This window comes from Pistacia vera, unplaced genomic scaffold (genome assembly GCF_008641045.1).
Source record: "Pistacia vera cultivar Batoury unplaced genomic scaffold, PisVer_v2 Contig430, whole genome shotgun sequence".
In the NCBI taxonomy this organism is placed as follows: domain Eukaryota; kingdom Viridiplantae; phylum Streptophyta; class Magnoliopsida; order Sapindales; family Anacardiaceae; genus Pistacia; species Pistacia vera.
The window spans coordinates 650,926-663,946 of NW_022196258.1; the positions used below are offsets into that span (position 1 = coordinate 650,926).

Sequence of the window (13,021 nt, forward strand, 5' to 3'; positions counted from 1 at the left end):
AATTAAGGCCAATAAGGTAGTTGAAAGGAAAGTCTCACACATTATGCATAAATACAACTGATTACTAAAAAGAGATAATAATAGCAGCACCAAGAAGACGAAACCTATTAAGTCTAGGGATGGGCACAGGCCTAGTGTCATGGGCTGGGAGTTTCACACCCAAAAGGTTAACCTATTAGGTGGAGGGACTCCCCCCATTTATAAGCCCAAGACCTCCCCAATACGCTTCCAATGTGGGATTTGTTACATTCTCCCCCACCCAATCCTGTGACGCCCTCGTCACAGGTGGGGCCTCCTGCCTACCCGTCCACCTCACTCTCGGGTGGCACACAATCACACGTGGACGCTCTTGCGTGGGCGTTGGCAGGACATCGAAAGACGGATTGGGTCTGCTCTGCACACTTGTCACGGGCTGGGAGTTTCACACCCAAAAGGTTAACCTATTAGGTGGAGGGACTCCCCCCCATTTATAAGCCCAAGACCTCCCCAATACGCTTCCAATGTGGGATTTGTTACACTAGTTAGCGCCAGGTCAGGGCCGAGTTGGGGCGAGGTTGGTGCAAGGGACCCTTGTCTCCAAGTCTGGCTGAAAGCCTAAGGGGATTCCCCAAATCCAGCCCTTCTCAAATCGGGGAATCCCAAAATCCAGCCTGCACAGATTTCAAGGAATTCAGGGAATCCCTAAATTAAAAAAAAAAAAAAAAAACCTTTATAATGATCAAATGATACATATAATAATACTATTATAGTATTATAACTTGTACTATATTAAAATTGTTGAGAGGCTTTATATCCAATTTTTTTTAAGTTTCTTATCAAATTATCAAAAAAATATGTTTCTTATGAAATGATACATTATGTCTATTGATAAATGATAGATTATGTCGATTTAAGATAATTTTTTTTTAAATCTCTTAATTACAATTCTATTCGTAATGTATTACCATAATTTATTATATTATTAATTAAATGACTTAATACGTATATATAGTATTTATGTTATTAACATTTACAAGTTATTTGAATAAAAAATATAAGCACAAAAAAAAAAAAAAAAAACAGTATGCTGAAACAATTTAAATCCAAAGATTAGACAGAAGCATATATTTTAACCACAAAGTAACGTGGGAATTCTTGGAATTAAACAGCAAAGTAGGAGAGTCACCTCCTTACATATTACAAAAGAAGGTAACCAAACCAGAAAAAAAAAAAAATGGTCTTGAGGTTATTCAACATTTCAAACAAATAATATTTAAAAAGGAAAAAGAAAATAATCAATCAATGTTACTAAACCGAACAACCATCTACATGTATATTACCAATACTAAAATTATTGAAATTTAAGGCTGATAGTGATACCTTTGCACAATGAACCAAGAAGACTTGAGGAGAGATCGCTGGAATAAACAAAAGAGTTTGCTGGAACAGAACAGACATAGAAATCATCGATAAAACAGAAGAAGTAGAACTAGAGAAACGAAGAGGTAGCCGGATTTAGGAGTCGCTAGTAAGAAGAAAATGTTCACCAAGATCGTCGATTGCCCAAAAAAAAAAAAAAAAAACTCAGATGCGGTTCTAGGGTTCAAGATTTAGGACCGTTAGACAATTCCTTAAGATTATATTTATCTTAAGATCAATTATATTTTGCTTAAGATTATAATTATATACATAACGAAAGAATCAATTCAATGCAAGATGGGTGAAGTCTCTTGCATTTCTAAGTATACTCCTTTTCTAAAATTAAATTTTTATTTTGCATTATTTCTATAATAAACTCATAATTGTTTAAATTAATTACAATACAAAAATAATTATTTTGTGTTGATAAAGTCAACTATAAAAATGATAAGATTAATTATAATTTTTAGTTTAAAATTGTAAGAAAATCTAAATGATTTTAGAAAAAATTATGATTTATGTGACTAATAATCATACTTATTAATTTTAAAAAAGTATGCAAATTATATTTTGCCAACTGCAATATGGTTAAGTTATAAAATAAAATGTATAAAATATAAACATATTTTCAAATTTTAATAATTATATAGCCATGTGTTTTAGAAATATTATATAGTATATAACATTGGGGTTAATTACTTGGCACCTCCAAGGTTTAAAAACTTTATTTCTCTTAATTTTAGGAAACTAACGTGGTTCCCTCTAAATGTAAGTTTTGTCAAATAAACATAGGTAAAAAAGATATTTTAAATAAATTATGAACCTTTTTTAAATATGAAATGTTTAACCAATGGACATGTTACTTGGGGTCAGAGTGTTAGTTTTTGAAAATCAATAGGAAAGTGTTTTCACGCTAAACCAGTTAGGGATAAACTATTAATGAATAGTAAAATACCATATACCATGAATTATGAATTATGTAACTAATATTTTTCTCTCACTACACCACAAAAGTTACTAATATCTCACTACAACACAAAAGTCAGCAATATCTCACTACAATACCCAAAATTGGTAGTGAGCAAGCTACAACAAGCCCAAAAGTGAACCAATACATTATCAGCTCAAGGAATAGGTGGCTGCAAGGGGTACGTAGTAGCCCCCATGCCAACTTTTAGTACCGGTTGCCCAATTCTTGGGCATTTACACACCATTAAGAGGCAAAGACCATATAAAAAACATAAAATGCCCAAAAAAATGCATACTGCTAGAAAAATCACATGGATTCTAGCTTTCAACAACGTATTAAACAGAGTTTTGTCAAACAACATTGTAGTCGCAATGGTAGCAATCATGCTACCTAAAAATATGTATGCATTTTCTACGGTGAATAATGGAACTTTAGGCCCCTCGGCATGCCTCGTACAGATCCCAAGTGTTGTAAAATCTAGTCGAGTAAAAATATGGATCTCAAGTTCTTCATCAGAAGTAACGCCTGGAATTAATTCTGTAATCGGTTCGGAAGATGGAAGTGTTGTCATGCTGCGATCCTAAATGCAACCTAAAAATGCAAATAAAAGATATTAGTTGATTATGAGATGAAAAAGTAAATTAAAAAAGGAAAAGCTCAAAGAAAAAGAAGATAGATATCCCAACAACAAACAAAGGTTTCAAGATTCATAAATGCTCCCTTGCAATTACAATATACAATATGACAAATAGAATATAAAAAAAGGATGGGTAGAGGAACCAATTAAGGCCAAAAAGGTAGTTGAAAGTGAAGTCTCACACATAATGCAGAAATACAACTGATTACTAAAAATAGATGGTAATAATTGCACTACAAAGACGAAAACTATCAAGTCTAGGGATGGGCATGGGCCGAGTCGGGGCCAGGTCGGGGTTGGGGACCCCTGTCTCTGGGCTCGACCCGAAAGCCCAAGGGGATTCCAAGTTTATATGATTTTAGAAAAAATTATGATTTATGTGACTAATAATCATAATTTTTAATTTTAAAACAATATGTAAATTATGTTTTGTCAACTACAATATAGTTAAGTTATATGATAAAATGTATATAATATAAACACATTTTCAAATTTTAACAATTACACTACCATGTGTTTTAGAAATATTATGCAGTATATAAAATTAGGGTTAATTATTAGGCACCCCCAAGGTTTAAAAACTTTATTTCTCTTAATTTTAGGAAACTAACTTAGTTCCCTCTAAATGTAAGTTTTGTCAAATTAACATAACAACATAAGAGGTGAAAAGATTACTTAGGGTCAGAGTGTTATTTTTGAAAATCAATAGGAAAGTGTTTTCACGCTGAACCAATTAGAGGTGGCAGTGTAATAAACCTTATAATATTATGGGGCTATTTGGATCGAGTTAATATTAGATAACTGGGGTAATATTTTTTAAATTGAGAAGATGACGATGTTTGGTTGGTTTGTAAAAAATTATTCCCGGAATATTTTATGACAAATAGTAGAATTTGGGGGGTAAATTTCTAGTAATCTTAATACCTAGGGGGGTTGTTATTAAAACTTACCTTGGTATTACAATTTTTTTCTCATATTGGCCTTAAACAATTGAGCATTTGGTCCAAAATAACTTTATATATGTTAATATTTACAAAACACTCAATCACTCATGCAAACACTTTTGTCCTCGCTTTTTAAATTTTTCAAACGACATTGCCCTTGTTATTATCATTATTTACAGAAATGTCATTATACCTAAAACTAGCCACCACCGGCAGCCACCGTTGACCGTCACCGGAGGCTGCCAAAAGTCACCATAATGGTGTACGATCAGCCGTACGCGGGTGAGACTTTTTCTGACCATGGATCTGTCAGAAAAAGCTAGATCTGGTTGTGAGGCCGTGAAACAACCATTGATCTGGCTGTGAAATAGCCAAGTCTTTGGCCATGAAACGACTGACATTTCACAACCAAAGACTTGTCCATTTCACGGCTAGATCTATGGCCGTTTCACAGCCACATCTCTAGCCGTAAAACGACTAGATCTATGGCATTGCCTGCGTCACAACCAAATTTGTGGCACTACTAGCGGCCGCCAACAGTGGTGGCTGGCTGTCGGCAGTGGCTTAGAGTGTTTTTGTTGTTTAAAACATTTTTGGTTGCTAGAGTGTTTTTGCTAAATCTTAAAAGTAAGGGGTTAAATGAAGTTATTCAAAAAGTAATAATAAAAATTATTGTTATATTAATATTTAAAAATGAAGACAATTTAGTAATCTATATAACATACCCACCAATTTATCCCTCCAACCAAACATATTATTTACCAATTTATTTGAACCAACTAAACACATTTTCTAAACATTCCCAATAATCTTCAAAGTGATCTTTTATTCTGTTAATATAATATCTTTATATAATAAAACTTTATATGATCCAAATGTCCCCTATAGAGTAATTCCTAACAATATTGGAAGAAAAACTATATTAAAGAAAAATTATTTAATTTTCTCACATCTTAAATTTATTGAAAATGAGCATCAATAAAAAGGTTTAAAACAAAACAAAAGAGTTTTGATTAAAATTTTGGATACACTTTTATTTTTACAAAATAAGGGAGAAGTTATACATAATCGGAAATGAATATGGTAAATTTATATAAGTATATCAAAATCGGTTAGATGTAAAAAATTAATAAAATAATTTTTTTAGATTATGATTTTTTTTCTTATCTCACATGTTTAATATTAATTAACGATATATATTACCTTAATTTTGACTCTTAACATAGACCCTAATCACATGATTTAGAAATAAATTCGTGAAAAAACTAGAAAATAAAATAAAGAAAAAAGCATGGCCTTTACGCAACAGCTACGACAACAGTAAGCATGCACATTAATCACCAAAACAGCGACACCACCAAAGAAGAAGAGAAAGAAGAACAAAATCAAAATCAGAATCAGAATCAGAATCAAAATCATCCCGAAAGAGACACCATTTCTGCCTCAACCCTGGATTCCAGATTCAACCAAACCCTCAAGAATGTTCAGGGGTATGTTAAAAAAGCTTCCTTTTTTACAAATTTTATCGTAAATTTCATTTTTTTGCATCAGATTTGAGTGCCCATTTGGGGATTAGCGGCAGATCTTGGAAATGGTTTCTGGGTGTTTTGTTTATTGGTTTTTTGATTGGTTGTTGCGGGTTTTGTTTGGATTTGGGGATTGGTTTTGGTGGGTATGGTAGATCTCTTTAGTTGGGGTTGGTGATCTAGAATTTGAGTGTTATGTGAAACTTTAGGTTTTGACCTTTGAGATGGGTGATCTTGAATTTGTTTTTTGTGAAATTTAGTGAGAGAAGAGTTGTGTGATTCGTTAGAGTTTGATGAATTCATTGCTTCAAAAGAGAATGTGAAGAGAGGAAACGGAAGATTGAAGATTCATTTGGATCTAAAATATTTTAAAGCATGATTTTTGTTTTACTGTTTAAGCTTAGTGTTATTGTAAATTAGTGGAGTGTGATTTACTTGGGGAATTACATTAGGTTTATTATGGTTTGATGTATGACAGTTATGAATTTGTTATTTATGAATGTTTACTTGCATATTCTAAATTTGCTGACTGATACTGAGTGCAGAATTGCAAATAAGTTAGTATGGTCTTAGGTGTCATTTTTTTTGTGGAAGTTGCTGCTATTAGCTACAGATTGTAGAAATTTTCATTTAATTATCGAAACACTTCGATTTTTGTGCAAAGCTGTGATCAGTAAAATTCTTCGTCAGATTGTTAATGGCTTCCTTTAATATTGCTGGCCGTTGTCTCCATTGCATGATAGATAGATTCCAGCATTTTGCTTATACCAATTGGTAATGACAGGATGATACTGGTATTGGTTGTTTCAAATGATGTTATCTCATATTTAAAGAGTTCACATAAAATGCTTCTATAGCTGTTGTGCCAGCATTTTGTTTTCTGTATCTTTTTTCTGGAAATATCTGTTCATCATCATCCTCTGGTACAAGCTATAAGATTGCTGTAATTTGTAACTTGGTTTCTGTATCTTTCTTGCAATTTAGGTTGCTTAAAGGTCGCAGTATTCCTGGTAAAATATTGCTGACCAGAAAGGCAGAGCCTATAGAGGACCCAAGCTTACATTCCCCAAGTTTTGGTCAGAGCCTCTCTCAGAATGACGCTGGGACAAGCGATCACATGCATGATTCCATAGAGGTATTATTTATGATAAATATTCCTTTTTTTTATTTTTTATTTAATTTCACAATTTAAGTATCATCTGAAGTTTAAAAATTAAAGTATTTGATTTGCTATTTACTTATCATGCAGGTAGAAGACCATGATACAACCAAGCCAAATAATGGAAGTTCTTATATGTTAAAGTCAACAAATTCAAATATTGAAACTATGTTCAACGAATCTTAGAAGTCCAGCATGGGTGCTAGAGCTACAGATTCTTCAAGGGTTATGAAATTTACAAAGGAGCTATCTGGTTCAATGGTCATATTAGGTATCCTGCTATATAGCTTCTTGCTTATCTATTGGTATTGAAATTTCTAAAGGAACTGATTTGGTTTTTAATTGAGATTAGGATCCTTTATTATTATTATTTTTTTTCTATCTCTCTACTAGCTTCTAATTTATACTGTATTCTTTTTTGCTTAATCATTCAGAAAGATTACGAGAGTTAGCTTGGAGTGGTGTACCACCATACATGCACCCTACTGTATGGAGGCTTCTCTTGGTAAGCTTTATGCTCTATTACTTGCCATCAGTTTAGGAAGTACATTGACCAGAGAGTTTGTTTTTGATCATTTCTTTGGAATTTCTCTCACTGGTAATTCTTTTAAGCGATATTTTTAAGAAAATTTTGGACTAATAAACTCTTTGATGAATGAACACTTGCACTTGTAAAGAACTATGGTGTGGATTTCTTGTTAATCTTTATGCATAAATTGGTTGCTTTATGCTAACTCTGGTGAGAGAGATCAATTGAAAGATATGGAAGCTGGTTTGTGCTCATTCTATGTACCGTACATATTTTGAGTAGGTATTGGCCTTTTAGTTTATTACTCAACTGATATTGAGGCTTGATGTGTTTCCTTACAATTCATTATAGTTCTGTTTGTCTTTTTTAGTTAGTAGTCGTCTATTCCTATTGTTCAAAAGTTAAAAGGAATCATTTTAGGAGCATGCATTCAAATGATTGTCTCCATCTGTGTACCGGGATTTACATAATCTGGCTTCTTAAGTAACATGAGTCATCTTTATTGAATATAGTTTTTTTCCTGTTGAAATTTAAATATGAACTGACAACAGGGTATGCGTTTGGTTTATTATTTTGGGTAGGATTTTGGGGATAGTATTGGATAATTGAATATGGGAGTATTACGAGGTAAAATTTAAAAATTTATAGAAAAACCCCCTAAGTTTGCTAATTTCATAATACCCCTAACATGTAAATTGACAAAAATACCCCCACAACCTGCAGTGCCAGATTCTGGCCACCACCGTCGGAATCTGGCCGGAAAATCGCGTTACGACACAGACCGGTCGGATCTGTGTTGTAACGAGTCGTTATGGCCTTTTCCGGCTAGATCCACCACAGATCTGGCCGGAAAAGGCCAGATCTACGGCCTGCCGTGGCCATCGACGGCCAAAAAGGCCAAAACGACGGCCATCTTTGGCCGTCGTTCACGGCCAGATCTGGCCTTTCCCGGCCAAATCCGTGGTGGATTTGGCCGGAAAAGGCTAGATCAGTGAACTTCCGGCCATTTATGGTCGGCAGGGTGGCCGTTGTATAGATTTCGGCTACCACCGACAGTGGTTGCCGGAATCTGGCGAGTATGGGTTGCGGGGGTGTTTTTGATAATTTTTAAACTTTTTTTAGGGTGTATTTGATGAAATTAATAACCTTATGGGGTCTAAAAGTAATTAAAAAAATAGGGTAATATTCTTGGAATAGTAAGCCAAACGTTATTTGGAGAATAGGATCCAGAATCTGGATAAAAATAGTAAGCCAAAGGGATATGCGCCACCTAATTCAGATAGAAGGGAGGGAGTCCTGAGAAGGAAGCGTAGTGAGTATCTTGACCATATCTTTGGTCGTGGCCAAATCTGACCGGTGCTGATGGTTTGAGTTTTATGTGAATTAGTGGGTTGGCCTATTAACAATAAGGCCCAGATTTTGTTAATTGGGCTTTAGTTGCATAATTCAATGAATATAGAACTTAGTCTTTGAAGCTTTATTGGGTTTAATTATAACTGAGTCGGGCCTATTAAAATAAAGTCCATATTTTAGTAATTGGGCTTTAGATGCATTAATGGATGAATAAATGACTTGAGCTTTGAAGCTTTATAGGGTTAAATTATATCGAAGGCTTAACTGCAAGGATCTAAAGGTATAGGGGGTTCACAAAAGTATTTAAAGGTATGGGGGATTGAGAGAATTTAAACATATAGGGAGTAGGGTTGCAAGCGAATCGAACATAAACGAACACCTCCATTCAAAAGTCGTTCAATAAGCACAAAGGGTTGTTCGAAATCATGTTCAAACTCGAACGAACACAGAATGACTGTTCGAGTTCATTCGATTAACAAAACAAGTTGTTTGTGATCGTTCGACTAATCTTTTGATTAATTGTTCGAATAACTTGTAAATACCTGTTCGAATAAAAAATATATACCAAATTTGGGCTGGGTCGGGTTAGTTTGTTGGTTATAAGTTATCATATATATATTTTCATTACATAAATTATCATAAATGATTTAAATATCTACATATATATTTTGTATCAGCACCTATAAATTCATAATGGTATGAGAGTCTATTGTAATATAAGATCAATACAAATATGTGATTAATTTGTTATATATTTGGTATCAACACTTATAAATTCATAATAGTATAGGAGTCTGTTGTAATATATGATCAATACAAATGTGTGATTAATTTGTTTTATATATATATATAATATGTAATTGTGTATATGCAAAATTATTATCATACATATATTAATCATTGATTAAATTTGTTTAATGTGTCATTAAATTATCAAAATTATAGATTATTATATATATATTATCTTTACATAAATTATCATAAATATTTTAAATGTCTGTATATATATTTTGTATCAACACCCATATATTCATAGTAATATGAGCGTCTATTATAATATATGATCAATACAAATGTGTGATTAATATATATATATTTTTTGTATCAACACCCATAAATTCATAGTGATATGAGAGTCTATTGTGATATATGATCAATACAAATGTATGATTAATTTGTTATATATATATATAACTTAGGTTTAATTAAACTATTACGTTATTAAATTTGTTATAACATAATAGTTTAATACAATCACCAAAAATATGATAGGTTATCACAGTAGATTATATATCTTCATAAATGGGGAGCTGAGAAAAAATATGATAGGTTATATCTCCGTGAATTTGGAACTAATAGAGACAAATTTTCTTCCAATTAGATTAGAAGTCGATGTGATTTTCAATTTTTTCTTATTCAATAAACTAAAAGAGAAATATTTTAGGGTGCGTTTGGCTCCCTATTTTTATCCATATTTTCAATCATATTCTCCAAATAATATTTGGCACATTATTCCAGAAATATTACCCTATTTTTTTAATTACTTTTAGACCCCATAAGGTTATTAATTTCACTAAATACCCCATGAAAAAAAGTTTAAAAATTAACAAAAACACCCCCATCAACCCAACTTGTCAGATTCCGGCAACCACCATCGATGATTGCCGGAATCTGTACAACGGCCTAACTTCCAACCATAAATAGCCGAAAGTTCACCGATCTAGTAGGAAAAGGCTAGATCTGGCTGTCAGTGACGGCCAAAGAAATGACCGTCGTTGACCGAAAACGACAGTCACATCCAAAGATGGCTATCGTTTTGGCCTTTTTCGGCCGTCGACGGCCATAGTAGGCCATAGATCTGGCCTTTTCTGGCCAGATCCGTGGTGTAGCTGGCCGGAAAAGGCCATAATGATGCGTTAGGGCACAGATCCGGCCAGTCTGTGCCGTAACGAAATTTTCTGGCCAGATTCCGATGGTAGTGGCCGGAATCTGGCACTGCAGGTGATAAGGGTGTTTTTGTCATTTTATATATTAGGGTCTTTAATTAAATTAGTAAACCTAAGGACTTTTTCATAAATTTTTAAAATTTACCTCGTAATACTCCCATATCCAACAACTCAATACTATCCCCAAAATCTTATCCAAAATACTAAACCAAACGCACCCTCAGTCTTCAAGGTAATATAGTTATAACTATTTATTATTAAAGCCTTGAGAGAGAAATGTTAGCAATCTTCAATTTTCATTGATGCAGATGGTAGTGTAAAGAAATTCCATGAGATGAAGACCGAATGAGGTGTCAAAAACTCCATTGACTTGAATACATTTTCAGATCCCATTAATGGACACCTTATTGATGATAGTTGCTCTTCTGGCGTACATTTCTCTACCTTGTTATGTTTGTAGGAATTCTTATAAGCTATATAATTCTTAATTACATACATTTTTTTGCTTATTAAGAATTATATAGCTAGAAGTCTTTATTTTAACTGGAAGTTATAATTCTATACTCTTTTGTATAACTCACAGAGAGTTCAAGTCCTGGAATAAATCTTACTGGAGTTATTCTATTTAAAATGGGAAGTTAAAACTCAGAAAGAAATGAAATCCTTCCAGATTTTTCTTGAAAATTAAGAATATATCAAAAGGCATAAATATATCCTTCTAAATTTAAGATAATCATCATTCTTTTACTCAGTATTCTTTTATTAAAATTCTTAACCTTCCCATCCTTAAATCCTCAAAATAATAATAAAAAAAAAATTAAAATAAAAACCTTTAACCGCTACCTTTTCCACAAACATGTTTCATGAAAATTATTAAAATGGACCTTATTTTAAGGGAATTTTGAATTTATTTTTTATCTTAATTCAAAAAATTGAATAAAGTTACTCATTAGGTAGATGTCATTAACTAGACCTCAATTGGAGGCCTCATACAACCGGAGTTCTTATGTTTAAATGGAAGTTATATTTGTTTTTAAATCCTTTATATAAGTTCAAGCTTCACAAAGAATTTGAATCCCACCCAACTAGTATTCTTGGAAAGAATATCCTCTAATTAAATTCGAAAAACAAAATCCCCTATAAAAGATATACACAAGACAAGATCATACAACTGGCATTCGGTTTATAATTGATTAGTTGTGTGTATATATATATTAAGTTCTCCTAAAGTTTAGATACAAAGTGACTTATATTTCGACCTGTGACACATACAAGTCTTCAGATTTCGGTTCTTTTCGTCTCTGTTATTTAAACCTCAAATCTTCTTACTTCAGCATGGGCAACAATGGTTCCAAAAGCTGCTTCAACATGGGCAACCGAGATTCCAAAGGCTTAATAGGTATATCTGAAATTCAATTTTCGAATATTAGTTTCCATCAAGAGTTATGATTATGCATGGAGGTAAAAATTTTCATGTATGGAATTTGTTGTTTCAATATAAAATTTTAACCCTTTTTTACAACTAATCAAACCAAATGGTTTTGTTATTAAAATAATTTTGAGCCATTGAGTAAGCTTATATCTCTTAGTTTATTTTCTTTCAGGAAGGCATGCTTCACCAAGTCACTACTTATTCAAAATGGATTCCTTCTCTTTCCTATCTAAAGCTTTAGCAGATGACTTTATCTCGGACACTTTTGTTGCAGGGGGCTACAGATGGTGTGCACTTTACTCAACTTTGTCCTTTATAAATTATACTTAAGCACAAGTAAGATGATGATAAATTTGAATAATGTTCTTCACTAAACGAAAATTTAACTCCTATCACAAGAAATTGATTATCTATTGATGAGTGATGAAATGATATATATATTCCATGATTTTATTAGTAGATTGTAGGGAACTCATGACTTTCATGAATTATTTTTATACAAGTTTCTTTGTATATTTCTATTTTCCAAAATCACTGGTAGTGTATGAGTTTCAGGTTTTTAGGCTGAAAAAGTGATGAATTTATGTCATACGGTGGTTGGAGGCATTGTACGTGCTAAAGAGAGAAGTCGGATCATCAATCAAAAAAAAGAATGTGAAATTGCTGGATGGCGTCATGGCATGGTTTTTTTGCGCCGAGCATAAGTTTTCTATGCCGCGGCGGGAGAAGCTGAATTTGGACATATAGTTCATGTCGTGGTGTGAAGAAGTTTGTGCCGTGGCATGACAAAGTTTTATGTTTGCGGAAGAATTTGGCGCCGCGGCGCCAGAAAATCATGTCGCGGCATGGATCGCGAGAAAAATAAAAACCTCATATTTTCCAACTCCGACTTAACTTGTATTTCTGAAAAACACCCCTAGCAAAGGAAAAGCATAAATAGGACTTTGTAATTTAGTTTAGGGATGCTCTTTGACCTAAATTGAGAGTTACTTTTTTATCAAGAAAAAGAAGGAGATTCTTTCTAAGGTTTGGATTATTCATGCTTTTAGGGGAATTTCAGGTTTGCTCTCTTTAATATCAATGTGTAACTAAACTCTTATTTAGGGATCTAATGTCGCCTAATTAGA

At 33.0% G+C, this 13,021-nt stretch overlaps 1 protein-coding gene across 3 annotated transcripts; it reads left to right on the plus strand.

Annotated features, from left to right (window-relative positions):
- The first annotated feature begins 5,251 nt into the window (after positions 1-5,251).
- Positions 5,252-13,021, plus strand: LOC116143616. 3 transcript variants are annotated; one of them, XR_004130145.1, is made up of 7 exons: positions 5,252-5,439; positions 6,460-6,610; positions 6,725-6,905; positions 7,069-7,139; positions 11,797-11,861; positions 12,067-12,181; positions 12,450-13,021. XR_004130145.1 is itself a non-coding variant. In XM_031429076.1 (4 exons), the coding sequence occupies exons 1-3, from the start codon at positions 5,276-5,278 to the stop codon at positions 6,818-6,820; spliced, it is 411 nt and encodes a 136-aa protein (XP_031284936.1). In that variant the 5' UTR covers positions 5,252-5,275; the 3' UTR covers positions 6,821-6,905; positions 7,069-7,534. The 3 variants fall into 3 exon arrangements, 1 of the variants encoding a protein (XP_031284936.1); XR_004130146.1 differs by lacking the exons at positions 11,797-11,861; positions 12,067-12,181; positions 12,450-13,021 and adding an exon at positions 10,771-11,010 and having other exon boundaries at positions 5,255-5,439; XM_031429076.1 differs by lacking the exons at positions 11,797-11,861; positions 12,067-12,181; positions 12,450-13,021 and having other exon boundaries at positions 7,069-7,534.